This window comes from Prunus avium, chromosome 1 (genome assembly GCF_965620075.1).
Source record: "Prunus avium chromosome 1, drPruAviu1.hap1.1, whole genome shotgun sequence".
Taxonomy (NCBI): Eukaryota; Viridiplantae; Streptophyta; class Magnoliopsida; order Rosales; family Rosaceae; genus Prunus; species Prunus avium.
In genome coordinates this window covers 41,831,393-41,858,927 of record NC_142284.1, presented here as the reverse complement: position 1 = coordinate 41,858,927, position 27,535 = coordinate 41,831,393, and the positions used below count along the sequence as shown (strand labels likewise).

General features: G+C 38.7%; 6 protein-coding genes, 1 non-coding gene and 1 pseudogene across 11 annotated transcripts; 5 read left to right on the top strand and 3 right to left on the bottom strand.

Annotated features, from left to right (window-relative positions):
• Positions 1–2,197: 2,197 nt before the first annotated feature.
• LOC110751368 (uncharacterized) lies at positions 2,198–5,445 on the top strand. The gene is made up of 11 exons (XM_021951819.2): positions 2,198–2,565; positions 2,692–2,839; positions 2,947–3,018; positions 3,269–3,340; positions 3,522–3,593; positions 3,707–3,850; positions 3,942–4,022; positions 4,120–4,191; positions 4,293–4,364; positions 5,086–5,157; positions 5,238–5,445. Exons 1-11 carry the CDS (start codon positions 2,475–2,477, stop codon positions 5,326–5,328), a joined length of 987 nt encoding a protein of 328 aa, XP_021807511.1. The 5' UTR covers positions 2,198–2,474; the 3' UTR covers positions 5,329–5,445.
• Positions 5,446–5,693: 248 nt separating this feature from the next.
• On the bottom strand, positions 5,694–7,369 carry LOC110751366 (pentatricopeptide repeat-containing protein At5g66520 pseudogene; annotated as a pseudogene).
• Positions 7,370–7,481: 112 nt separating this feature from the next.
• On the top strand, positions 7,482–7,555 carry TRNAT-AGU (transfer RNA threonine (anticodon AGU)). The gene has a single exon. It is a non-coding gene; the product is annotated as a tRNA-Thr (tRNA).
• A 689-nt stretch (positions 7,556–8,244) lies between these two features.
• On the top strand, positions 8,245–10,792 carry LOC110751373 (heparanase-like protein 2). Of its 2 annotated transcripts, none has more exons than XM_088246974.1 (9): positions 8,245–8,543; positions 8,649–8,685; positions 8,768–8,951; positions 9,061–9,215; positions 9,304–9,537; positions 9,618–9,807; positions 9,891–10,016; positions 10,123–10,222; positions 10,329–10,792. In XM_088246974.1, exons 1-9 carry the CDS (start codon positions 8,325–8,327, stop codon positions 10,659–10,661), a joined length of 1,578 nt encoding a protein of 525 aa, XP_088103100.1. In that variant the 5' UTR covers positions 8,245–8,324; the 3' UTR covers positions 10,662–10,792. The 2 variants fall into 2 exon arrangements, with proteins under 2 accessions (XP_088103100.1, XP_088103099.1); XM_088246973.1 differs by having other exon boundaries at positions 8,249–8,543; positions 10,326–10,792.
• A 150-nt stretch (positions 10,793–10,942) lies between these two features.
• Positions 10,943–12,821, top strand: LOC110751374 (uncharacterized). 2 transcript variants are annotated; one of them, XM_021951829.2, is made up of 6 exons: positions 10,943–11,100; positions 11,215–11,294; positions 11,423–11,683; positions 11,790–12,138; positions 12,365–12,446; positions 12,526–12,821. In XM_021951829.2, exons 1-6 carry the CDS (start codon positions 11,075–11,077, stop codon positions 12,715–12,717), a joined length of 990 nt encoding a protein of 329 aa, XP_021807521.2. In that variant the 5' UTR covers positions 10,943–11,074; the 3' UTR covers positions 12,718–12,821. The 2 variants fall into 2 exon arrangements, with proteins under 2 accessions (XP_021807521.2, XP_021807520.2); XM_021951828.2 differs by having other exon boundaries at positions 11,784–12,138.
• A 415-nt stretch (positions 12,822–13,236) lies between these two features.
• On the bottom strand, positions 13,237–15,099 carry LOC110751375 (RING/U-box superfamily protein). Of its 2 annotated transcripts, none has more exons than XM_021951830.1 (2): positions 14,828–15,099; positions 13,237–14,428 (listed from the first exon to the last, which is right to left on the bottom strand). In XM_021951830.1, the coding sequence occupies exon 2, from the start codon at positions 14,292–14,294 to the stop codon at positions 13,506–13,508; it is 789 nt and encodes a 262-aa protein (XP_021807522.1). In that variant the 5' UTR covers positions 14,295–14,428; positions 14,828–15,099; the 3' UTR covers positions 13,237–13,505. The 2 variants fall into 2 exon arrangements, with proteins under 2 accessions (XP_021807522.1, XP_021807523.1); XM_021951831.1 differs by having other exon boundaries at positions 13,237–14,395.
• A 2,939-nt stretch (positions 15,100–18,038) lies between these two features.
• On the bottom strand, positions 18,039–19,473 carry LOC110751439 (nodulin-related protein 1). Its single transcript, XM_021951911.2, has one exon. It carries the CDS (start codon positions 19,320–19,322, stop codon positions 18,270–18,272), a length of 1,053 nt encoding a protein of 350 aa, XP_021807603.1. The 5' UTR covers positions 19,323–19,473; the 3' UTR covers positions 18,039–18,269.
• A 143-nt stretch (positions 19,474–19,616) lies between these two features.
• On the top strand, positions 19,617–23,037 carry LOC110751440 (Ankyrin repeat family protein). 2 transcript variants are annotated; one of them, XM_021951913.2, is made up of 7 exons: positions 19,617–20,181; positions 20,494–20,580; positions 20,665–20,865; positions 21,067–21,199; positions 21,377–21,501; positions 21,656–21,802; positions 22,648–23,037. In XM_021951913.2, exons 1-7 carry the CDS (start codon positions 20,125–20,127, stop codon positions 22,780–22,782), a joined length of 885 nt encoding a protein of 294 aa, XP_021807605.1. In that variant the 5' UTR covers positions 19,617–20,124; the 3' UTR covers positions 22,783–23,037. The 2 variants fall into 2 exon arrangements, with proteins under 2 accessions (XP_021807605.1, XP_088102549.1); XM_088246423.1 differs by having other exon boundaries at positions 20,486–20,580.
• Positions 23,038–27,535: the final 4,498 nt, after the last annotated feature.

The window sequence follows — 27,535 nt, the reverse complement described above, 5'->3', positions numbered from 1 at the left end:
AGACAAGTTTGCTGGTTGGTTTGTGTCGATGACTGTATGTTGGTACGTACAAATATACCGTATCCCCAACCGGCAACATTGTATAACAAGGTATTGTATCGTTTTCAAAATATTATCAATCGTGATTAAGTCATAAATACTGTTTGGGATAAACATTATGGATCACATCTATCATAATGATGCACTTAGGGAATTCAGTGGGAAAGTATGACTTAAGTATACAACATGTAGGTCATGCCATTCATAAATTCAACATTCTCATCAATTTTTTGATTTAGGACAGGGAAGAGAGCACCAACGCAGTAAGAAGTTATCTTCCTCTCGAATCTTATTCTTATCGTATTTACACTTTCTTGATAACGAATAAAGATATTTTTTTACATGGCCAAACACGTGTATTTATTATTGCGAATTCATATCGGAGAATTGAAGTGTTACTTAATAATTTAAAAAATAATTCAACATCTCCATCTATTGTGAATTATTTTGAGTTTAATACTCACACTATGTTAATATAGACGTGCAGCGGCGGACCCAGAAATTTTGCAGCGGAGGTGCAATTTTTAAAAGCTAAGAGCTCAAAAAAAAAAACCAAAAAAAAAAAAAAAAAAAAAGAAACCTAAACATCCTTATCATTTAAACAATACTAATGTTATTCATAATTAATTTAAAAAATAACATTACAATTAACCTACAATTGTTGCCGACGAGGTTTCATATCATGAAAACATCGCATTATATTTGCATTACTAATACAAGAAAAAACATCATTCTCAATGTAAACAACCAAGCTATCACTCAACCATTGATTCCCCATTTTGTTATGCGGATTATTTGAAGGATGATTGGAACTAGGCGGATTATTTGAAGGATGATGTGAGCTAGGCGGATTATTTGAAGGATTATTTGAAGGATGATTGGAACTAGCCGGATTATTTGAAGGGGGGTTAGAGCTACCCGTATTATTTGAAGGAGGATTTGAACTACTCGGATTATTTGAAGGAGGATTTAAACTCTTTCTCTTAAAGTACCGTTCCATAACTGTACAATTAAAACAAAATAAGGGTTTGATGAATTTGGGTGATGTGAAATTGGTCTTTTATAAAGAAAATTCCCAATCACATTCAAATAAGGAATTCCCAAAACTCAATTGAATAAAGAGAACTCCCAATTAAAACCCAATTATTTAAGAAATTATAGTAGCCCAATTAAAACCCAATTATAGAAGGAATTATAGAAGCCTTAGAAAAGCCCACGAAATGGCCCAGCAGCTTCCCTATTTTTTCCTCTTTTTTTTAAAAAAAAACCCTGGTCCAAAACGACGTCGTTTTGGCCAGGTTAAAAAAAAAAAAAAGCTGCGTCATTTAAACAGCCTGATCCAAAACTACGTCGTTTTGGCCAGGCTTCATTAAAAAAAAACAAGGTCGCGCGCGCTGCGCGCAAGAACCAGCAACGCAGATGTTTACTAACTAATTACAGCTGTAAACAAACTAACTAACAGCTGTCACTACAGCTGTAACATGTGAACCACACGTGCCAACACTAACAAACTCTTAGCTAACTATTATTGTTATCATTCCCCCTCAAATCGAGCTCTAGGTTGCCCAGCCTCATGTTTGCACAATGGCTCAAGAAAACAGGACTATGTAGTCCTTTAGTAAAGACATCAGCTAGTTGTTCTTCAGTAGGAATATACTGGACAGTAAGATCATTCCTTTGCACCCTTTCGCGCATGAAATGAAAATCAATGTCGAGGTGCTTGATGCGTGAGTGATATATAGGATTAGAACTAAGAGCCAATGCAGACAAATTATCACATGAAATTGTAGAGTTGGTTTGCGCATTTCGTCGAACAGATTGTGTGCATATCTGGTCTGAAGCAGAGGTGCAACACCAGAGGCTGTAATGGATTTTTCCGGCGACCGGAGGTGCAGGTGCACCTCCTTGCGCCTGCACAGGTCCGCCACTGTAGACGTGTAGTAGAGGAAAAGTGCAAATGAAATTTGAGTTAGAAAATCTTACATTTTTCTAATGAAGATTATCACGAAGTTTTCCTTCTTTTTTTTTATTGGTCACCAAATTCACAAAACGCAGCGTACTGTGAACCGCGGGTAACTAAACGGGAAGCCGAAAAGAGGCCCCCACCAATCAGAACCAAGGAAAATAAAATAAAACAAAAACGAAGAAATAATAATAAAAATCCGGCTACCGACGGACGAAAGAAGAGAGAGTTCCCTTTCCGCGTTTGGCCAAACACTGAAGACTAAAGAAAAGATCGAAGGAGAAAACACCGTTCTTCAACTATTCAGAAATCAAAAATGAGTTTTGAGTGTTGAGTTTGAGATCTATTCAAATAATAAATAAATGTTACCCACTCAATCTAGTTGAAAGTCTGCGTCAAGTGTGTGAGAGATCAGAGAGATCTAGCTAGGATCTTCAATCCTTTTGGAGGTTTTGGCTTCCCAAAAACGAAAATGGCGCTTCGTTTTTCGTTAGCCGCATTTTCTCTGATCCTCCTTCTATCCTATCCTCTGCTTCTCAACGCCAAAACCCTCAAACGTGACAGTAAGTTCTCTCAGCTCCTTCATTCACTTCACTTGTATTTTCACTCTCTCTCTCTCTCTCTCTCTCTCTCTCTCTCTCTCTGCGTTTGGCTTGGAAATATGGAATTTTTGTGGGGATTTTGGGCAGTGAAAGCATTGAACGAGATCAAGGCTTCGCTGGGCTGGAGAGTTGTGTACGCTTGGGTCGGAGACGATCCGTGCGGAGACGGCGACCTTCCGCCGTGGTCCGGCGTCACTTGCTCAACTCAAGGCGATTATCGAGTCGTCACTGAGTTGTAAGCCATTTTCTTTTGCCTTATATCCGATTCGATGCGATTGCCCAGAGTTTTCAATTTTGCAGAAAAAAATGTATTAATGTTGTTTTTGTTTTGCTAATTTGCAGGGAGGTTTATGCAGTCTCAATTGTTGGGCCTTTTCCAACTGCTGTCACCAATCTCTTGGATCTCACTAGGCTGTAAGAACACCTCTTTAAATCTGCTGCTCTTTAATATCTCTTTAATTTGCAATTTGCTCACAATTAATACAAATTTATATTGTTTCAGTGCTCATTTACTCATTGACGTTTATAAACCTCAAATTTATAAGCTACACATTCATAATTAATAACCCCTCAGTTGTTTTTCAGTTTTGTCAAAACTCAAACTTCATATTTGTTTTCAAGAATCTGATGTATCTGTATGTGACTGTGTTCGTTCATGTCACAGGGATCTCCATAACAACAAGCTGACGGGCCCTATTCCCCCCCAAATTGGACGTTTGAAGCGTCTTAAAATGCTGTACAGCCTTTCTACTCCTCTTTTTATTTTAGATTAGTTTGTTTCCTGTTCAACTTATGGGCATAGTATTTGGTTTATGCGATAACATGCTTTTATATGCTAGCAGGTTGACCGTTAGAGATGGATTTGCCATCTTCTTCTTAATTCTAATAGAAGCTTTTGATTTTTTTTTAATTCTCAGTAATTTGAGATGGAATAAGTTACAAGATGTCATTCCTCCCGAAATTGGTGAACTGAAGAGTTTAAACCATTTGTGAGTGAACTTAGATTCTATCTTTCACAATGATTTGCATCTTTCTTTTCTGTGACTATTTCACCATGATTTATTTACTTATTCACTATTTTTATGAACTAATAATTCTGTAGGCATCTAAGCTTTAATAGTTTCAAAGGGGAAATTCCAAAGGAGCTTGCTAATCTTCCAGAGCTTCGCTATCTCTATCTGCAAGAAAATCGTCTTATTGGGCGGATTCCTGCAGAACTAGGAACTTTGCAAAATCTTCGGCACTTGTATGTTTACATAGTTCTTCGCATATTGTTAATGATAACGCATCTGTATCTGGTTACTGATGTGTGCCATTGTGATGCCATTTGTTCATAGGGACGTTGGTAATAATCATTTGGTGGGTACCATTAGGGAACTCATACGCATTGAGGGCTGCTTTCCAGCTTTGCGTAACCTGTAAGTTAATCCAAGCTGATGAATACATAATTACTTACACCTCTAGTATAAATGATATGATAAATTAAGTTGTTCTTTTTGCAACTGGGTTATGTAGTTACCTGAACAACAACTATCTTACGGGAGGAATTCCAGCACAGCTTGCAAACTTGACCAAGTTGGAAATCTTGTATGTCTCTCTCTCTGTTTCTCTATCCCTCTGTGTATGTGTTATAATTACATTTTTACCTGAGATAAAGTTTGTTGGGTTAATTCTTTTGTTGGCTACAGGTACCTATCTTACAACAAGATGTCTGGGATAGTTCCATTAGGACTTTCCCATATTCCGAGATTGACTTACTTGTGAGTTTCTTTTTATGAAATTTCTATTCTTTTTATTTGTGCTTGAATAGTTGGTGTTTAGGGGTACTTTCATTAAGGGTTTTGCCTCCTTTTTAATGGCAGTATTCAACTTGTAATCTAGACTCTTGCAATACCACTGAACTACATATCGTTATTACACTATTGTAAATAAAAAATTATGTAAAAAGCACCATTATAGCAAATCTTGGGCTAACTGAACAACCCTGACAAAGGTTTACCTACTACTGCATTAGATTGAGGAAGTAGATGTGTAAGTTCATTCATTTCTGGTTGTGAATTTTTATTTTTTTTAGACATGCATTATCTTTCGCTCTCAACCAAGAGTTTTCCTTTTTATTAATTCTGCAATCATCTTTTCGAATTGTCTAATATCTACTATACCTTGCATGTGGGCAAATTATCTTGGCACACTAGAAATTCTGACAGCATCCTACATAATTGTAGTTGCTGCCCTCGCTTCTCATGGAAAATTGACTAGGGATTTTCAAGATTTTTGATTCCTTTAGCTACATTGACATGCATTTCTTGTTGGCTTTATTGGCTTCTATTAGAGACTAACACACTTCCCCATTCATTGGTGAAATTGATATATCAGGATTCATATATCAGTTTGTTATCTTGAAACTCTTGTGCATATGAGTGTATTTGTGTGGAAAATTATTTTCACCAACATGCTTATGGTTCATTTTATCAATTTTAGGTATTTGGATCACAATCAATTTTCAGGGAGAATTCCCGATGCCTTCTATAAACACCCATTCTTGAAAGACATGTGAGTTTTTTTGCCTCTGGAACTCAGAAACTTTTAATTCCTGAAACTATGCAGCTAAATGTTTGATATCTCGGTTCTAGGTATATTGAAGGGAATGCATTCAGACCAGGTGTGAAACCGATAGGCATACACAAAGTTCTTGAGCTCACTGACACGGAATTTCTTGTTTAGTCAAGACATCAAGCAATTATTTATTTGTTACCAATTGTGTTTATGTACTGCCCAAACAAGGGCTCACGTAGTCTCTGAATGAAATGAAAAATCTGTGTCGATGAAGTTTTGATGTCATTAATGAGTTCCTATGTTGCTAACTGTCTGAGGAGTTGCTGAAATCGTAAATAGTAGTTTCAGAACTGATGGATGTCTTAGATCATAGTATATACCCAGTTCAACAGGGATACAATATCATGTGTTATCAGAGAAGCAAAATTTAACATTCCCTACCCATTCTTGGCGTTTCATTTTTATTTTCAGCGCTAATTTTGGTTTAGATTAGGTCTCTGTATTATCAGCTGCATGAAATACAAGGTTAGGAATTGGGCGGGCAATTAACCTTATTTAATTGATTCATGTCTTGTCAGCTAGAAACAAATATGGATAACTGCCTAAAAAATCCAACTGTTTGCTTATGGTCCCCAAAACTAATTGTATTTCTTCCATTTGCCGGTGTGTTTTCTACCCCGCAATGAATTCATGAACTGCTCTATTAACCTCAACCGAACTGCAACCTGGTGCTTTCTCTACTCCTCTGTTTCTCATCAAATGCCTCATTCTTCTGGCATCACCATGCTTCCCCCCGGCAGCATATAAATTTGAGAGCAAGACATAGACCCCACTGTGGCGTTCGAGCCGAAAGAGTTTCTCCGCAGCAACCTCAGCTAGTTGAGCTTGTCCCTGATTGCAACAAGCACTAAGAAACGCCCTCCAAGCCACTGCTTCTTCAGATGGTTTACTTGAACTGGGCATTCTTTGAATTATTTCCTTTGCTTCTTCAAAGAGACCGGCACGGCTTAGAAGGTCGACTATACATCCATAATGTTCGCTTTTCGGCTCAATGTTGTATATCCGACACATTTTATCAAACACCTTCATGCCTTCATGTGCCATGCCTGAATAACTACAAGCAGTAAACACAACAATGAAGGTGATATCATCTGGCCTAACCCCAGCAGCCTCCATCTCTCCAAACAGCTGAATTGCACCTTCTCCATCTCCATGCATTGCCATTCCTGCAATCATAGCATTCCAACAAACCGTGTCTCTCTTTGGCATCTGATAAAACAGTCCTCTAGCCAAATCCAATTTCCCACATTTAGCATACATGTCAATAAGACCAGTGCTCAAACGAACACTCAGCGGCAACCGAAGCCGATTCAAATACGAGTGAATCCAAATCCCAGTGTCCAGAGCTCCCAAATGAGCACATGCACATAGAACGCTGACCAAAATTGCCTCATCAGGCTCTATATCTGTAAGCTGCATCAGCCGGAACATATAAAGACCTTCCTTGAAACAATTATTCTGCACGTACCCAGAAATCATGGCACCCCATAGTCCTCTGTCTCTCACAGGAGCTTCATCAAAGAAGAGTCTTGCTGCGTCAAGATCACCCGCCTTTGAATGCCCAGAAATCATGACTGTCCATGAAACAGCACTTAGGCTAGGAATTTCATCAAATATGTGTCTTGCAGCTTTCATATCATCAAATGCACAGTACATGACAATCAGAGAGTTACCCACAAAGATATCAGATACGAAACCCAATTTCAAACTGCACCCATGAACCAATTCTCCAAGACAAGAGCTTTGCAGCCTAGCACAAGCCTTTAACACATAAGGGAGGGTATAATTATCTGGGTACATCCCATTTTGCAACATCTTGGTAAATACATTGATGGTTAGGATGAGATCATTTCTGAGCAATAAAGCTTTTAGCATGGTGTTGTAGATGCAAATGGTGGGTTGTGAGATGTGTCGGAAGAGTTTCCAAGCATGGGAGAGGCTTCCATGATTTGGGTCTGAGCAGAAGGCCAGGACCCTGCTCAAGGCAAAGCTGCTACTGCCAAGCCCACATGTGAATACTTGTGCATGAGCTTGCTGCAAGTGCTTCATGTTCTTGCACTTCTCTAACAGTTGCAGGCATCTACTGCTGCTGCTGCCATATGATGACATTGCCGTCCACCTCCAAAACCATCTGTCCGATTGATGGTAATAAACGTGGGAAAGAATTGTGGGTAGGTGAAGCAGTGCATCTTTTTCTTTGTTGGGATGGTTTCACCGAGTTACATTTAAAATATTTTCGTGGTAAAGGTAATAACAAGATTGCTTTCATAGCTCAGTTGGTTAGAGCACCCGTTTAGTAAGCGGGAGGTCTTGAGTTCGACTCTCAATGAAAGCATATCTGTATATTTTTTAACTTTTTAATTCCTTTCTTTGAACTTGGGCCCTCCATTTTGTATTTTAGGTGAGCCCAAAATAAAGGCCTCAATTCTAAATTACCTTAACATTTTTCCTTTTTTTTTTTTTCTAATCCAAAAATCCTTTTCATTTTGCCAGAATCCAAAAATCCTTTTCAAGATAACCTTTTTTATTCTAACCCAAAAGTCCAATTTAAAGATAAGAAGGGATTGGACGAGGTGGTGTTTAGTAAGCTTGAAACTCGACAAACACACTCACAGTAAAAAACCAACCAATAATATGTTTCTTACAAATACAACATTAGTCAATCAGTATAACCCTTAACCATGATCAATTGAACTTCATATCAATAGATGAGCAACAAAATTATTATTTCAAATTGGATAAATAGATAACACGACAAAAGATTCAAAGATTTGGTTTTTATCAACATTTGGAAACTACTTGATACTCCTCATTCCCTGCGAATTACAGTTTGAAACATAAGCAAAAATAATTCATCGAGAACACAAAAAGAAAAATTTGTGCACACATGTCACACTGCTATGAGTAGGAACTCCTACTTAAATGATAATGATAAGGAGAGAACATTTAAGTTTGACTGAATCAGTGGTATATACATCAACAAATACAAGAATTTGAAAGACGGCCAAATTACAGAGATTTTGTCGTTATCAATATCTGACTTTTATCCCCAAACAAACTCCACTTTTCTATATAAATGTCGTCTTTCTTTCACGGATTTCTGTATGTGGAAAAAGATGGCCAGACTCAGAGCACTTATATGCTGTTTCGTTGTATCTTGGTTTTCATTATCTTTAGCTGAATATGTTGAAGTCAGCGTTGAAGGGGTTACTTCAATAGCCAGCACAGATGATAATTTCATATGTGCAACTCTGGACTGGTGGCCAACTAACAAATGTGACTACAATCAGTGTCCATGGGGAAAGGCTGGCATCTTCAATCTGGTATGTATGTTTTGTTTTGCTTTCTCTGCTTACTCTTTCATCTTCTTTATTAAACAAATTGATGAGGAGCTGAATTTTCTTGGGAATTTGGGCCTATTTTTGCAGGATTTGGATAACAAGATCTTGAACAATGCTATCAAGGGTAAGTTTCTGAATAAAAAGTACTATTCGTTTACGGTCACATCACAGGGGGAGGGGGACTAAATTTGTTGATATAATTTTAGCTTTCAATCCAATGAGAATCAGAGTTGGAGGCTCATTGCAAGATCAGGTGAATTATGGTGTTGGATATGGAGTTAAATCATGTGAAGGTTTCAAAAAACAAGAGTCTGGTTTGTTCGGGTTCAGCGATGCTTGTCTTGACCAGAAAAGATGGGATGAGCTCAATGACTTCTTTAACAATACAAAGTAAGTACATATGCTGATCTTTTGTGTATACGAAGCTATGCAGGAACGAGGAAGCTCCATGGTTATTTGAACATTTGCTAGCAAACTCACACAATATTGATTGTAATAGAGCTAAAATCACATTTGGGTTGAATGCCCTCCATGGGAAGCAAGTGTCTCCCAAAGACAAAAGTCTCCGGATTGGTGACTGGAACCCGCAAAACTCTCGTGATCTCATGGAGTACACTATTGCGAAGGGATACCAGATTGATTCATATGAGCTTGGTAAATAAAATTACTTTTTATTTTGGCTTAGATATGTACTTATATATATAACTTGATTGTGTTACTCATTGAGTGCAAATGCTAACAGGAAATGAGCTAGCCGGGAGTGGGGTTGCTGCAAGGATAGAAAGTGATCAATATGCAAAAGACATCAAAAAGCTCAAAGAAGTTGTGACAGAATTGTACCCAGATGCCTCTAAACGACCAAAGATTATAGGCCCTGCTAGCTTTTATGACAAAAAATGGTATGAAAACTTCCTGCAGGCTACAGGACCCGGTGTCGTAGACGCGGTAACTCATCACCTCTACAATCTTGGTGCAGGTACTTAATCATGCCCACTTCTGGACCAGGATGTGTGTCTGTGATTTGATGTATATTTGATGAAAATATTGTGATTGCAGGTGTTGATCCCACCCTTATCGACAGGGTTCAAGACCCATTTTTCCTTTCAGAGATAGCTCAGACATTTTATGATCTGTCAAATACAATCAAGGAGTTTGGGCCATGGTCAGAAGCTTGGGTTGGGGAAGCAGGTGGAGCTTATAACAGTGGTAGCAAATATGTGTCACATACCTTTGCTAATGGCTTCTGGTCAGGACCTTTTCTCTAGCTTCAATAATTTAGAAAGACACACACAAACAAAACAAATGTGGATCTAACTTTGATTGAAATAGGTACTTGGACCAACTTGGCATGACATCAACCTACAACCATAAGGTTTACTGCAGACAAGCCTTGATTGGAGGGAACTATGCTCTTCTTAATACCACAACATTCATCCCTAATCCGGACTATTATGGGTTAGAATCTCTGCCTTAAATTTTTCTTAACTTAAAATGATCAACTAACTTATCTTGACATGTTCATTGGATTTTGCTAATTTTTTTTCTTCTGCTTTTCCACCAGTGCTCTTTTGTGGCATCGACTAATGGGAAATAGGGTGCTCTCCACCACGCACTTTGGCTCCCCTTATTTGCGTGCATATTCCCATTGCTCAAAGAATCAGGTAACTCAATGTTTCAGACCCCAGATTTCAATTAGCCTCTGCTTTTTTTAATACTTAAAAGGATCTTTAACATATATGACATTCACAACATATTTTGTTTCAGAAGGGTATCACTCTAGTTTTGATCAACATGTCCAACACGACCACCTTCGACGTTGCTGTCCTCCCCGACAACAATTTGTATCTGGGGCCAATACGGGTGAGAAAGCATGGTCGTATAGTTGGACAAGAAAGAGAAGAGTATCATTTGACACCAGAAGGTGGCAATATTCAAAGTGATGTGGTGCTGCTCAATGGAAATCCTTTGAAGCTCACAAATTCATTAGACATTCCTAAAATGGAACCAAAACTTGTGGATCCTACCTCTGCCATCAGTGTTGCAGCTGATTCAATTGTCTTTGTATCTATTAAAGACTTCTATGCCCCTGCTTGCGCTTAGTATAAACTTTTTGTTATATAATTCATTAGCTACCTTTTTTTTTGGTTCTTAGAATAAAATGTCTTTAGCTTTTGGTAGGGTTGTAATCTAAGTACTCTTTCGATATAGAAGATTAGCATTGTTATCTGTGATGTTGTGATCCCATATGCTTTGTTCTTTGGAAGCCAGAAAACTAAGAATCAAAGGAAAGAAGGAATGCTTTTCTTCACCAGAAAGGCCTTTTTTAAGATTCAAACCAGGCATTACGTGCATGCAAAGTATACTCAAGTTTTCTTGCCGCCTTGGCCCTAACTACAGCCTATTAACTAGCTCTCCTTCCCTCTAAGCTTAACCTTCAAATAAACACCAACTTCTTATGGGTGCCAAATCATTACTTGGAAAGAAGAAATTTGGGGGCCAGTTTCATCTGAAAGATGGAGCCTTTGCTTAAGCAAATAAGGTATTCCGACCCGTAACTTTGAAAATTGTTGATTTGTTTTAAACTTGTAATTATGATTATTAGTCATAACCAGAGGAGATCATCCATTTAAATATGACTAATCACTATTGTTAGGGTGAGATTTTCTGGTGTAAGACAAGAGAAGACTGAACATGATCGTAGAATACCGCCACAGAAAGCTCAAGCTTTCAAAGGTAATATTTGAAACCGTTTTCTCGGGAAAATATCACCCATTTTCAAGCCAAAATAATACAGATTTTCTGGTGTAGAAATAATTTTTCAGGATGATCAGATTGTGAACCGTTTAAGCTGTTTCTTGCAGAGAAAAGGAAACCCCAGAATTGGTTCCAGAGACAGCTGTCGGGAAAAATGAGTCAAGACTACGATTCTAACAAGGCAATAGAGCATGCGACCGCAGTGGCAGCAGCTGCATATGCCATTAAGTCAATTGAAGACTCAGCCATCTCTGATCAGAAAAAGACCAGCAATGAGCCGAAAACCTCTTTGGTGAGGATCAAGAGCAAAAAGGAAGAAAAAGCAATTTCGAAGCCGGAACCTGGAAGAGTTTCCAAACTATTCCCAGGTAAGATAATATGGTTAACATTCTTATGACAACTAAAACTGAGTTCCCAGTTTTTATTTGCAAACTGTAAGTTCATAACCAAGAAGATGGCCTGTATTAGGTGCAGGTTCAACTAAAAGTACTCCAGAACGAGAAGATCCAGATGGTACTGCCACAACCGGGAAAGTCCTCGGAAGGGCTCCGTCAATAAAAAAAACTCCAACTTTTGCTGATAAGCAGTTGAACAGCACTGACAGTATAAAACCCGAAACTGCAGCACCACAACCCCTTCATTCCCCGTCAATTAAAAACACTCCAACTGTTGCTGATAAACAGTTGAAGAAAGCTGACAATATAAAACCTGAGACTGCAGGCCCTTCAAATGAAACCCAGAGGCAGAGTGCAACAGAACCTGGAACAAGAAAAACACAAGCAGATATTTGGGAGAAGACTAAGCTTGCTAGGCTTAAAGAAAGGTAGCTACTCAGCATTGGCGAACATTTTACGTGATCTACATTCTTTATTATATTATGTTTAGAAACTCGAGCATACCTAAAATGGTTTCCTCCTAGAAATTCAAGATCATATGCTGTTCTATCTCTTATTATATATTGAATTTGAATGAACTACAGATTCTTGAGAGCTTCCAACTTGGAATTTAAGATCATTTTCTGTTCTTCCTCTAACATTCATGATTGTCAGGTATGAGAAACAAAACGCCACAATACTTTCCTGGGAGAGCAAGAAGAAGAAGAAAACCAGAAGCCTACTCAGTACAAAAGAGGTTTTGTTTCATTTCTTTATCAAATGTAATACTTTGATCATATGGACTAATAACCAACTTAAACTTATTGAACCTGCAGAGTGAAATAGAGAAAAAAAGAGTAAAAGCTCAACGAAAGTTCAACAGAGATATGGAACGTATTAAACAGATTGCAGAGGGAGCAAGGGCACAGGCAGAGGAGCGGTACAGAAATGAAGTCTTGAAGGTAAAAGAAAAGGCAAATGCAATCAGAAAAACAGGGAAAGCTCCTACATCATGTTTCTGCTTCTAAGTCGACCAATTATAGATACTCCGCTACTTTCAAGATTGTAAATATTTCTTTCAGATCCTGTATGAAACTCAGAGTGCAATCACAATAAGATGGCAGTTCCACCATGATTATTCATACCATATTAAAAGCACGTACAAATCAACTAATTAGATGGTACTAAGACCACAAATGAAGTTAAGAGTAAAAGACAGGGCCTTTGTCAAGAAACCAATCAGACATCCCACGCTTGAGCTGTTGAATGTAGAAGGTATCGCAGCATGCATCAAGCTGAAATTAGAAGGCAATAATACTGACTGTTCATTGTATAACGAATAAGGGCGAGCCTCGGAGCCTAGGCCTCCCAAAGGTTTACAGCAGTCAAATGACTTTCCCAAATCTATTCATGTATGTTGCACAGATTTCATGAAACAGATTAGACATGAAAATTAAATAGTTTTTTTCAGTCATTTTTGCCGGCCTTCAAGTAAGCGTGCAAGTAAAAATTCACTAACACAACTTCAAATACTTCCTCAAAAACAGTTGAGCAATAGGAAATCAGCCACTTCCAATAAACAATGGTAGTTACATTAATGACAATCATTCAAACTCAGACGCCAGACCTTACAAATTACCCAAGAAACATGCCTCATATACTCTTGAAACTTCCACTGTCATGCATACCACGTAATCCGAGAGTGCTCTGGATGCCGAAGACTCAAGTTAGCATAATGCGCTCTACTTCGATGAAAAAAAAATTGGATGACAACTGGAAGAGGTTCTAAAAAGGGTGACGAGCCAATAGTGCCTGGTCATGAGGTTATCTCCCTCACCAACCTCTCCAAAATAGGGTATGCAAAGTACAATAGGAAGAAAGAGGGGATTGCAAAAACCACTGTGAGTAACAAGTAGAGAGCCAAAATAATAGCACAGCCAGGTATTGCAAAAAAGACAATCAAAAGAAACACTATGACTAATGGGAACTTGGATGTAATGTGAATGAAACTTTCCAAAGACTTCTGCAGGGAGAAATGATTCCGCTCGACACGACTACCCCTATCATCGTGGTTATACCTCGACAGCGAAGGGCAACTAGAATGGGTCCTCCTCAGGTTACCGTTGCCAGTTTGATTTCCAATAGCTAAACTTGCTCTTGGAGAACCAATTTGTTGATTCTCCCCACTGAGTGCAGAACCGAACTTTACCCTTTCACCATTGAAGCTCTCAATCATCCAGAGAAGGAAGAAATTCTTGCGTGGAAACTTTAGATTCCCCTTATAAACCAGCCGCAAAGACAACAAATGGCACCACGGGCAAGCAATGAAAAATGGGATCTTAAACTTTTGAGAGGAGAATTTAAAGAGAGCCCATTGAAGCCCCAAGACACAATTTCTGCACAGGGTATGACCACACCATAAGACATGGGGTACATTCTCGACAATGTTAAAAGATTCCAGGCATATAGGGCATTCTAACCCCTCCTCTTGGCTTGAATTTGAGCAGACTTCATCGTCCGAGGAGTCCAAACAAACCCGGCTTGGCTCTGAGGAGCTTCTTTTAAGTCCAATGCTTGTGATGGCATTAGAAGCAAAACCCCACATCACACCAGACAAACAAGGGTGATACAAGAGAAGGGGTTAACTGCTAAAACTGTAGAAGGTGCAACACCAAATTGAATCTTCAAGAATTCTTCTAATGTATCCTGTCAACAACAAGCTAGTTCATAGAACGAAGTCTAGCATGAAAAATAAAAACATAAAAGATATTAAAAAAACAGAGTATAAATTGCAACAATTTCTTATATGAAATAATTTGCCATTATCTAATTCTAATATATTAAAACTTTTTTTTTTCTTCACAATGCAGCATTATTAGGCCAAAATTATCCCACCAAAACCAAATAAAACGTCAAATTGAATTCTGATAGAGTAGAGAAACAAACATTTACGCAGATACGACATAATGAGCTAGGAAACCAACTACCCAACAAAGAACTGAGTGAAATATGACTTGGGAGTACAACGGAAATTAAGAATTTTTATGAGGAAAAATTGCCCAACATTTCAATTTGGCATAGATTTTATGAAAGTAAATTCGAAATGATGAAGAAATAAGGGGTGAAACCAAACGTTACCTCAATTGCTTCAATCGAAAATTGAAATTCCACGGGATTTGGAAAGAAGAGAGAAAGAACCACGATGAATGATCAGCTCGCTTCCTCTGTCTCTCCGATTGCCGTAGCGTGTTTGTATCATGTAACTGAATCGCTGACAGGTAAAAAGAAAGAAACCAGAAACGATGTCGTGCGAATACCACGGTGTTAAAAAATTGCCCGGTGCCAGGTGGCGAAGCCCGTGCCACAAGGATTCTAGTTGGGTCTGGTTGGAAAAGAAAAATGTAGAGGTTAGGATTAGAATCATAAGAATAATTTGTATTTTCAGTAATATTTTATCACAGTGAGTTAATATTAATATTTCTTACTAGCCTCTCCGCACATGCTTCTGCGCCTACGAGATAATGGGTAGTTGTGTTCCATAAAAATAGGATCCATTAATTTTAATATTTTTTAAAATGAAAAAGTATGAAATTACCATATTATCCTCATTTAATTAATAATTTCAATTCTTAATGTTTGCATTAACTAAGGGCATTTTCTGGTATTTTGAATATTTTACTATTCTCTGCCTTTTGCTTTATATATATAGATAACTAAACTCTAAAAGATGACTCCAGACATGTGCTTAGCAAAGTTGGCTAAAGCGAATGTGTTCCCTACTTTACACCTAAGTTCGAATCTTCCTCCACTCCACATAATTTAGATTAGTTTAAGATAAAATATTGCTTCTATAAAAAAATAAAAAATAAAAAATTCTAAAAGATGACTATTAGACAATTAGAATTTTTTTTTTTAAAAGGTAACTCAATTTGTTACATCAGTAATTTTTTTTTTTTTTTGGGTTGGAGTTACACCAGTGAGTTAATGGAATTCATATTGGCTTATTGTAGAATCCATTTAGTTTCTTTGGTTACTAAATATATTGTTAGCCAATTTTTGACTTGGCTTATTCACATAATCACATCTCATCCTCTACAATTCCTTAGTTTTTAAAGTAATGTGTCATTTCTCCCTGAACTATGACTCTAATCGAACTTACCCCATGAACTACAAAATCTATCAATTCTATCAATTTAGCACCCGAATGAATTGAAATGGCCAATTTCACTCTTGCAATTAGATTTTAGATAATTTCATCCAATTTGTTAGTTAATTTTAGAGGTATATTTGTATTTTCGAATAAAATAAAAGCTAATACATAAAATCAAAAGAAAAAAAAATATTAAAAATATATATATATATATATATATATATATATATAAAATAAAAATATAAAAAACCTAGCCCCAGCCTCTTCTCCACAGCCTCATCCCACCATAACTAATAGTGCTTCCACCGGTTGCCCCAAGCCAGGGCAGGACAGGGCCTAAGCCCAGGTGACGAGTTCCAACGGGCTAAACTTGCCAAGGCAAGGTGCGGGTCCCACGAAACCAGGCCAGCACGCAGGCAAAACGAGCATGTGCTCTAGCTTGTGTTTGCTGACATCAGCAACAAAAAAAATTTAAAAAATTTATTTAAAAAAAACTAAAAATTTCAGAATTTTTAAAAAAATAAATACTTAGTAATATTCTTCACTTCCCACACCAAAACTCTATACAAATTCCTCTCCTCATATCTCATGTGAATAGTGTTGTCATGGCAATGGGTGGAAACACCACAAGCATTTTGCAAGGGCTGTCACTATTCACATGAATAGTAGCAGCCCTTGCCCTTGCCCTTACCCTTTGCCATGGCAAATGGGTGGAAGTGCTCTAAGACCTACGCATTTCTTTGGCTTCCTTTCCTATATTTTCCATGCAACCAAATCCCCAAATTTCTCGAACAAACACCAATTAATCATCCGCAAAATCGAAAGAAATTCGAGGAATGAAGAATGTACAGAACTTGTGGCTGAGGAGAAAGTTGGGGTTGATAATCATAGTCTTGGACTTCAAGTTCAATGAAAATTGCTGCAAGTTGGAACTTGAGTACAAATTCGAATTCATATTCAGGTTATTAGAGTTGGAGTTTCCTTTGGTGGAGTCTTGGTTGTCAGCGATGGCGTCGGCTTAGGTCTCACAGGTTATAAGAGAGGGAGATTCAGGGAAGGGGAGAGGCTTCTGATTGTGGTGTGTCAAGGAAGGAGAGAAGCTTGTGGCAAGGGTGGGTGTTAGGTGGGAGCGCTGGTGAGTTTTTTTTAATATTTCGGTTTCATTTTTATGTTTTTTCAAATGCTTTAAATAGTAAAAAAAAAATAAATAGTAACTCACGTGGATGACACGTGACTTTTTGGACGAAAAAGTGGATGAAATTTGAAAAATTTAACGGTATGGATGAAATTGGTGATATTTTTTAATTGACTAACTTTTTAGTTCAGAGAGTTAAGTTCGATTAGGGTCATAATTCAAGGAGCAAAATGGCTGAAAATCCTAGTTTTTAAGTAGGAACTTGAGTTGAGTGTTGTTGAATCATATTAAATTCAAAGTTTTGTGGGATACATATAGTAATTATATATATATATTCGACCAATAGACGATATGGGTGAGCTGCCCAACTATCAACAAAAATCCAACTGGATTGACAATAATGTTTGACTTTTTCAAATCCAAAACACAATTGGCCCGCTAGGAATGAGATATTGCATGATATGGGTAGGTTAGGAAGCTATGATACAATAGGGAAACGTGGATTATATTAGTTGGTCAAAGTAGTATACCCCGAATTCAAACCTCCTTGCTTACATTAGAGCATCTCCACCCACAAGGGCTAAGTCTAGGTCAAGGGCAAGCAAGGGCTGTCACTATTCACGTGAATAGTGTCAGTCTTGCCATTTGTGGTTCCACCCATAAGGGCTAAGTCTAGGGCAAGAAAGGAAAAAAATATTATGCAACAAAATATAAACAATTTAGAAAGTGAATAAAATTGTTATGTATTTATAGGGAAAGCATCTATAATTTTTTGGTATTTAAAAAAAAAATTGAAAGTTTTTTGGATTTTTTAAATATTTTTTTGCTTGCTGACATCAGCGTGACGTCAGCGCTGACATCACAAAACTCGGGCTGAAGCCCAAGCGAAACCTGCCCTTGGGCTTGCCCGAGCTGGTGGGACCCATGCGAAACTGGGCTGCAGGCTGCAGCGCTGGAGGGCCAAACCTTGCCCTGGGGGGCCTTTTGCCCGGTTTGGTGGGCTGCGCTGGAGATGCTCTTATGGTTTTAAATATTACTTTTGTAAAAATAAAATAAAAGAGAAATGGCAAATTAATCTACATTACAAATCCACGGTACATTATACATCGAACACATTACACAAGAAGGCGGGCCCAAGACTAAAAAGTCTAGGCCAGGCCAGCACAAACAAAAACTACACCAAAAATAGGAAAAACAAACAGAGGGCCTCTAAAACAGCAGAACAAGGCCCAAAACTTAAGTACAGAATTAAGGCCACATAACATAATTAGTGATTAATCATCACTTTTTCATAATCAACCCTTCAAGAAACCCTGAGCCACCTTAAAATAATCCCCAAATCCACCAGATCCGCCCTCATCCTCATCGTTTTTACTGGGTTTCTTCTTGGTCTCATGCTCACCGCTGCCCGAATCATGCTGCTTTTTTTCCTTTCCCGCAGTTTCACCACCGCTTCCTCCGCCGCTTCCGCCGCTGCCGTACTTGCGGAGCATATCCTCGGCCTTGCTGACGTAGCTGCCGAGGCCTTCTTTCTCATTGAGCCCGCCGTAGGAAGAGGCAGCGTCTAGGATGTTGCTCGCAGCCTCGCAGACCTTGGCCTTGTCCACCTTCTCGCCTTTCGCTACTCCGGCGATAATCTTGGCGCTGGACATCAGCTCGCTGGTCGATGGCTTCGCGCCTTTGGCTGGCTTCCCCCCCGCTGCATGTTTGTCCGGGTGGGCCCCGGTCACCGTCCCGGTGGGCGCTTTCCTCTCGCGATATTGATCCTCCTGATATTCTTCGTCCTCATAACCTTCGGCCGTCGATGGTTTCGCCGCAGCTGCATGCTTGTCGGAATGGCCATAGCCTCTGGCCCCAGCGGCCACTTTTTTCTCGCGGTATTGGTCCTGATCTTCCTCCTCATAATCTTCAGCAGAACCGTAAGCTGCGGATGGCTTTGCAGGTTTGGCTTTGGTCACATTGCTAGCTTTTCTCCCGCCATATTGATCCTCATCATCTTCAGCGGAAGCGTAAGCTGATGGTTTCGCAGCTTTGGGTTTGGTCCCAGTGGTGTGCTTTCTGTCGCGATACTGATCCTCCTGATCTCGCTCTTCATCTTCGTTTTCTTCAGCAGAAGCGTAAGCTGTGGAGGGTCTCGAAGAAGCTTTGGGTCTGGTCCCAGTGGCGGGCTTTCTCTCGCGATATTGATCCTGGTCTTGTTCTTCTTCTTCATAATCTTCAGCAGAAGTGTAAGCTGGTTTGGCAGCAGCTTTGTGTCTGGTCCCAGTGGTGGGTTTTCTCTCGCGATACTGATTCTGACCTTCATCTTCCTCATAATTCTCAGAAGTATAAGCTGAGCGCCGATCCATTTCTTAATTCAAAGAAAGATAGTGTAATTTGCCAAGATAATATGACTTGCTTGAATGGGTGAGTGGTGAATGAATATATACGAGTGTCGGTGGGTTTGTGACTTTTTTTTGTGTGATATACCCGTTATTCACGCGGCATCCACAACCAAAGCTTTTATTTTGGGTGATGTTAAGTTAATGGATGGTCTTCTTTTTCGTTGCTTTTTTTTTTTCTGTATAATCATAAATAGTAAAAGCAAGAAAGCACAAATATTAATGGGCTGATGGGTCCTCCTCAGCCTCGCCTCTCTCAGCGTCAGTTAGAGGGGGGACACGGGCAACCCTGTCGGCCACACGTTTCTTGTGGCTCTTGCTGCTCATCCTCTTCACCCTCTTAAAGATAAACATCACAGATATTTGTGAGTGGAGGTCATTGAGCAGCAACTGGAGACGACACGCCCCCTCTTCAACTTGATTTCCAACTGCTTGAAAGAGACTGAAAGGTGCAAAGGGCAGATGATTTGAATTTGAGTTGTCAATCTTGGGCCGCTTACTTGTGAATTGGGGTGCCCATTACCATACTTGTAATTTGTGGGCTTGTTTTTCTGGGCTTAGGGTGGTTGGGACAAAATGACAAAAAAGACCCTTGTTTCTCTCAATTTCAAGGGCACGAACGCCATTGCGTACCAAAGAGAGAGTAGAGAGTGTTGTCATTCCATGATGTGTATTGTTTTCATTGGCGAAAGGAGCCAAAGCTTTTTCTATCTAATATCTGTACATGACGACATTCTATGATGCCGATAAAATGACCACATTGTGACACATGAAGGTTTTAATTTACGCAAGACTCAACCCTTATATAATCAATAGCGACTTACAAGTAAGTAACACAAGCACCTTAGTGCTCCTTCTCAATCATTGCTAGTTAATTCCAGATCATATAACATATGGTTGCCCCAAAGGAGTGATGCCTGAGAACACAAGAGGCATTCAATAACTAATGCCTCTTGTGTTCTCAGGTCACCCCTTTGGGACACCTTGTTTACATGCAGCATGCATTTTGGAACTATTTCTTCAATCAACAAACCACTTCACATCTGGTTTTTTTATGATGAGAAGAAAAGTACCACTAAATCAAATTCAGTTCTTGTTACATTTATTTTTTTATGTATTTGTTTTTTAAGTTTCTTAGGTTATATGTACCGGCCAGATCAATCTCGGAGTGGCACACAAGCATATCACAATTCCACCGCACAGTGGGACTACCGTCCTATCACCAGTAAGTCACGACTTGTCCAGCACGAAAAAAACCGGGAAGAATTGAAATTCGCCAAAACCCTAACTCCGACCTTGTTTCGTACAGCTCGCCATGGACATGGAGATCGATCCTCCCAAGTCATCCGAGCAGCAACCCAAAGCCGAAGACTTGTTTAAAGCCGCTGAGGCTGGTGATGCTTCGGTGTTCAAATCGCTTTCTCAAAAGCAGCTTGCCGAAGCTTTGTCTCTCAGGAACGATGACGCCCGCTCCGTCCTCCACGTCGCCGTCTCTTCGAGTAACTCTGAGGTCCGTCTTCTTTCACATTCCTCCGTATCCCATTTGGTTGCCCAGAAACTTTAGGAAAATAATAGGAAATTTGCTGTCTTATGTTTTCTATTTGCTCTCAGTTTGAATTGAAAATAAAATTTGTGAAGTATCCTCAATTTGCTTCAATTTTAATGCTCTCTGCTTCAAAGTTGATGATTTTGTGGCTATCTGTGGAGGCAGGTGGTAAAGGTACTACTAGCTGCTGATGAATCAAAAAATGTGATAAACAGTGTGGATGAAGATGGATGGTCACCGCTTCATTCTGCGGCCAGCATTGGGAATTCTGGAATAGTTGAGCTGTTGCTAAGCAAAGGTAAAGGTGTCAGATTTCCTAGTTTCTGCTTTATGTCGTTTTTAGCACCTTTAATTGTTTTATCATGTCAAGTTTGGCTCTGTGTGTTTGGTTAGGCAATGTTAGGCTTTGTGAATGGTAAATTTAGACCAGTGGTTTAATTGGAATCTCAATGTTCTGATTTATTGTTCTTAACAGGAGCTGATGTTAATTTGAAAAATGGTGGGGGTCGCTCTGCCCTTCATTATGCTGCCAGCAAGGGATGGTTGGAGATTGCTCAAATTTTGATCTCACATGGGGCAAAGGTTAATCTGAAAGACAAGGTGTGTAACTTCAAACAATAGAGTTTTATCTGGGGAACTTTACTTTCAATGTATATCCATTTTCATGAGCACCATGTGTTGATGTCATGTTCACATGTTCTTTTAATTTCTTGTAATTGGTGAATTCTAATTATATGGTATGCATTGCGGTTAGGTTGGTTGCACCCCATTGCACCGTGCAGCTAGCACTGCGAAATCACAGTTGTGTGAACTTTTAATTGAGGAGGGCGCAGAGGTTGATGCTGTTGATAGATTGGGTCAGACTCCTATTATGAGTGCAGTGATTTGCTATAACCAAGAGGTAGGTTTGGGTGCTTCCTGAGAAAGAGATTCTTACAACTTTTGGCTCACACACATGGTTATTTGTGTTTGGTAGTTAAAGAATTACATTATTGATTGCACTTTTATTGCATTTTGGATATAAACAAGGCCTTGTTGAATCTACTTTCCTCATGCACGCTCGAATAAGCTAATTGGGATCGAGCATTTCTGGTTCTATTTATAGGAATGAAATAAATAGTTTGGGAGAGAGGTCTTAGTAAATGAATATTTGGTTTTAATTTATAGTATTTCATTTTTCTTTTCTTTAATTATTAACTTGATTGGAATATATGAGCTTTTTAGAGCCTGTTGAATGAGTGCTTAATCTGTCCACTAAAGCTGGATGGCTTGTGATATATGAGGCATGTTGCTGTGTTTAATTCTTCATCCAAACGCTTTTCATTCCTGTTTTCGTTATTACTTGACAAATAGGCACGTTGTGTATTTGTCTCTCTTTTTTGTATAAATTTATTTATTTATTCATTCAATATCCCTCTTTTTTGTATAAAAAATGTGAAATCTAAAACAATTGTCAACTTAATGATGAGGAAATTTGCAAAATATACAACATTCATGGACCCGTTTATATTATTTCTCCTTAGGTTTGAACCAATTTGTATTGTTTTCCCACCTTTTACTCAGAGACCTTGTGTTATTACCTTTTTCCCGCTGGGTAGATACTAACGGTGTATTTCTATGTTATCAATTTGGTTGCCAAGTTGACATGGGAAGAACTTTGTATTAACTTCTAGTCTAGTGTAGCAGCAGAAAGCATAATTCAAGGTTTTATCAAATCACTGTTAAATTAATTTATGTTGGTGACAGGTTTCTCTCCTTCTAGTAAGGCACGGAGCTGATGTTGATGTGGAAGACAAGGAAGGATACACAGTGCTTGGTCGAGCTTCAAAAGAATTCAGACCACTATTGATTGATGCTGCTAAGGCCATGCTCGAAGGATGATTCTTTTGCATTAAAACTGTAAAACTTATCTAAGGCAGAAGTTGCACTCGTGATGTTTAAATTGCCACCGTCAATGACCAATAGAAACAAAGAGAAAATAGGAGTTTTTCTTTTTACTTTTCAACCAAGGCTTTGTTGCGTTGCATGCAGACTGTCTTGAATTTTAGTTTCAGTGAATGTACCTCGAAGATGTCGTTGTTTGGCATTTTCTAATTTCGATTTAAAGCAAGTTCAGGCTCTATGTTTTAGCAATCACCGTAACTATGTTGAGCAGAAAACTCCCAATGATCTTGTTGTTGATGGACTTTAGACAAACACATAATGAATGTGTCAAACACTCACACATGCACATAGAAAATAACCAAGCACAAAGGACACAAGAATTTATAGAGGTTTAGCAATTTGCTTACATTCTCTTTGGTGATCTCCTTAAGAAATTTCACTAATGAAGATAGGTTACAACTTTGGTTTACCAATAAAAACCCCTTTAGAACACTATCCTCACAATCTGTTTCTCTCACATCCTTTGCTCAACACTTTGATGTACTCATGAACTCTCTTATATTTGGTTTTCTCTCTTAGAGCATGTCCAGCGCAATTCCCCCTCCAGCGCAGCAAATCCAGCCCGAGCAAGTCCTGGGACCCACCGAACTGAGCAAGCCTACAAGCAAATCCTGCTTAGGCTGCAACCTGACGGTAAAAAAATTTGACTTCCGCTCGCTGACGTCAGCGTTGACAGAACCCAACGGAAAAATGCCATGTGGTGCTTCCTAGGCGATGCGATGGTTTTTTTTCCAGAAATCCGACGACCCTTGTTTTTTTAGCCAAAAAAATTCAAATTTTTTTCCCTATAAATACCTATCAATTTTATTCACTTTCCACACCAAATCTTCATACAAACTCTTCTCCTTCCAATATTTTTTCCATTTCACTCACATTTTTCTACTAGTTTCCATTTGTATCAAAAAACGAATGGCCTCTTCTGTCGAAGCCGGAGGCGCTTGGACTATTGTGGAAGATATTGTGTTGTGTGAGTCTTGGGTGAAAGTTAGTCATTGCCCTATGTCAGGCAATGAGATGAAATTTTCTCATATGTGGAGAAAAATTCATGAAGAATTTGCTGATAGATCCGGTTCGACTCGGACGGAAATGGCCTTGCAATCCAGGTGGAAAATTTTGAATAAAGAGTTAGGGAAATAGAGAGATGCTTTGGCAAAAGCAAGGGACAACATTCGAAGTGGTCAAAATCTTACTGATGAGGTAAAATATTTATAATTCTCGTTTTATTCAAGTTAACGTAACTTTTTGTTTCTTGCATATTAAATTTATATTTTCTTGCATTTCTAATTTATTTATATTTTGTTGCATGCATTTGTAAATTGTTTATATTGTCTTACATATTTATTTTGTTGTTGCATAATCATTTTATTTCTTGCATTTCTAAATTGTTTATATTTTGTTGCATAATCAATTTTTTTCTTGCAATTCCAAATTGTGAAGAATTGTTCGAGATTCAAAATCCTTTGCACTACTTCGACGGTTGTGTTGAATGAGATGCCGCTCCACGATTCGCCAGCAACCGATTCGCCATTGGACTCCCCAATGGATCAAGACTCACCACTCCCACGTGTGTAGAGACCTGTTGGGAGAAAGGCCGCAAAGGCAAAGAAAGGGAGCACTTCAAACAATGAATGTGCACAATTTTTGGAGCAAATTGCTAAGAATAGTGCACTGAGACTTGGGAGAGACTTGAAAAGAGAAGAAGCGGACAAGGCACAACATGAAGCATTTGCAATTGAAAGGCAGCAAGCACAAGAACAAGACATGGAGGATCGAGAGATGAAAATCATGGCCATGGATACCACCCATATGTCTCCTGAAACAAAGTCCTATTGGAAGATGAAACGAAGGGATGTGATGAGAAGAAAACTTTTCCATGATGACGGACCTAGCAATATGGATTGGTTAAATGATCAAAACCATTTGGTTGGATTGAAAGATTTGCCATATGTATTATTGTTTCCCTTTTAGTCAATAAAGAAAGCATTAAATAATATGACTATTTATTAAAAATATTTGCACATGAAAACAAATTTTAATTAAAAACAAACCTTATTTTATTGCAAACAACACACAAAACAAAGCATCATTAAAAGCATAGTTAAAAACAAAGCATAATTCCAAACACACCACACACAAAATAAAGCAAACTTGAAAACAAAGCATTAATCTTGACTTCATCCATTGTGATTGCCTTTCATCTCCCACAAGTGCTCGATCAAGTCAACTTGACGCCTCTCGTGAACATCCGAAGATTGCATTTCCTGGTAACGATTAATCATGGGGTTGTTGGATCGACCATGCTGAAGTAACAGTTCGTGCTCCATGGTTGTCCATTTGGTCCCATCAGCCTTTCATAAATTCTTGTCAAGGCCTTGTTCATAGGATCCGGTTCGAACACCTCTGGAGCATCATAATCATACTCATCCTCCACAATCATGTTATGGAGGATGATGCAAGTCATCATAATGCTCCGTAGCACCTCCTCATCAAACATCCGAGCAGCACTCCTAACAATACCCCAACGAGCTTGCATGATACCGAAACACCTTTCCACGTCTTTCCTGTTACCTTCTTGAAAGGTAGCAAAGCTTTTTTAATTCTCGGATTGGGGATTCAGAATTGTTTTCACGAATGTCGTCCACTTAAGATAAATTCTGTCGGCAAGGTAGTACGCACCAGAGTATACGATATTGTTGATTTGGTACGTGATTTGGGGGGAATGACCTCGCAATATATCGTTGAAGACTGGGGATTGACCAAGCACATTGAGGTAATTCTGAGATCCGGCAACTCCGAAGAAGGCATGCCAAACCCAAGTGTCGAATGAAGCTACGGCCTCCAAAATTATACTTTTTTGGCATTTTCGATTCCCATAATCTTCTTGCCAAGCAGTTGGGCAATTCTTCCACTGCTAGTGCATGCAATTGATGCTTCCAATCATTCCTGGGAAACCTTGAGCCTCACCTTTTTGCAGAAGCCTTTGGAGGTCCTTAGGCGTAGGTTTGCGAAGGTACTCCCTCATGTAGAGATTTTCTATTGCATCACAGAATCTCACAAAGCACTCAAGGATAGTTGATTTTCCCATCCTTGCAATCTCATCCACCTGCTCTGCAGATGCCCCATAAGCAAGCATCCGCAAAGCAGCTGTAAGTTTTTGCTCCGGGAGAAGACCCAAAACTCCAATAGCATCATACTTCTGAATGAAGTATGTGTCATAATTACAAATATCATGCATATTTTTTGGAACAAATGTGGTTACATTCTATATCTCTCTCGAAACTTAGAAACAGGATATAACGAATTTAGGATAAAGTAATCTTCCAAGAGATTCTTACCCCGAGACTGCCTACGTCTATCCACATTCGGGGCACGACGACTGTGGTGTTGCCTTGGTCATTAAGCATACACACCGTTACAAGCATTTCTTCCTCTTCTTCATCGGCCTCCTGATCTTCCTCAGCATGTCTGCGTCGGATTTCTTCCTCTTCTCGCTCTTGCCTCTCCAACACCCTCCTCAAGTTTGACATTGAGAGTAGAATGTGTTTTGTAAAATCTCAGAAATGAAGGAATAGATAAGATATGGTGTGAGAGGTATGAGTTGATGGTGTAGTTTTATATAGGGATTCAGAAGATAGAGATGACACGTGGCGCAATTTTAGAGGGTGAAAATCTTATCTGAAATATGAGATTATAATTTTTTTTAAAAAAATATGAAAATCTTATCTGACATGGGACATGTGGCACAATTTTAGAGGCTGAAAATCTTATCAGAAATATGAGATTATATATATATTTATAAATATATGAAAATCTTATCTGACATGGGACACGCGGTGCAATTTTAGAGGCTGAAAATCTTATCTGAAATATGATATTATAATTTTTTTAAAATAAATATCCAAAAATTTTATCTGAAATAAGACATGTGGCAACTGAGAATCTCATCTGAAAATCGTTTCTGAAAATGATGGACACGTGGCAACCAAAAATCTTATCTGAAAATTTAATTCAAAAATTTTATCAGAAAATGTTATCTGAAATTTTAGGTGATAATTTTATAATAAATAGTGACACGTGGCAACCGAAAATATTATCTGAAAAGCTTATCAAAATTAATAGTTTAAAGTATAAAAAAATTCATACCAAAAAAAAAGGAAATAAAGTACAATGAATAGTACTTGGCTTTCTTGCATCAATTCCACTTTATAATGCTAGTGTAGATCAACCTTTGAACTTAGGAGGAAGCTTCCTCCAACTGCACATCCAACTTTCAACCACCTTACTTAGAGCCAAAGAGTAGGGGCACCATGAAACAAGTCAACAAAAGCTGCACACGGAGCTTTCAGCCACCCTACCTAAAGCCAAAGAGTAGGGGACCATGAAACAAGTCAACAAACTTCCATAAATGTCCTCCTAACTCTCCCAACAGATTGCCAACCTCTAGGGGCGGAGCTATTCATAAGCCTACGATGGCCTGGGCCCCCTACCATCTTATTACATCCTTGACTATATAGAGAGTATAGGCATAGATTGCACAAAAAAATCTCATAATTTTAAGCTTGTGGCCACTCAAACATCAAACTTTACCTCCGCTGCTGCTGTTTGTGCAAAAATTCTCACATGAGAATATTTGCTTATGGATTCTTTAACCTTTGATCTTCTTTCTCTCTTTTCCTCGGTTCCTGTAAAA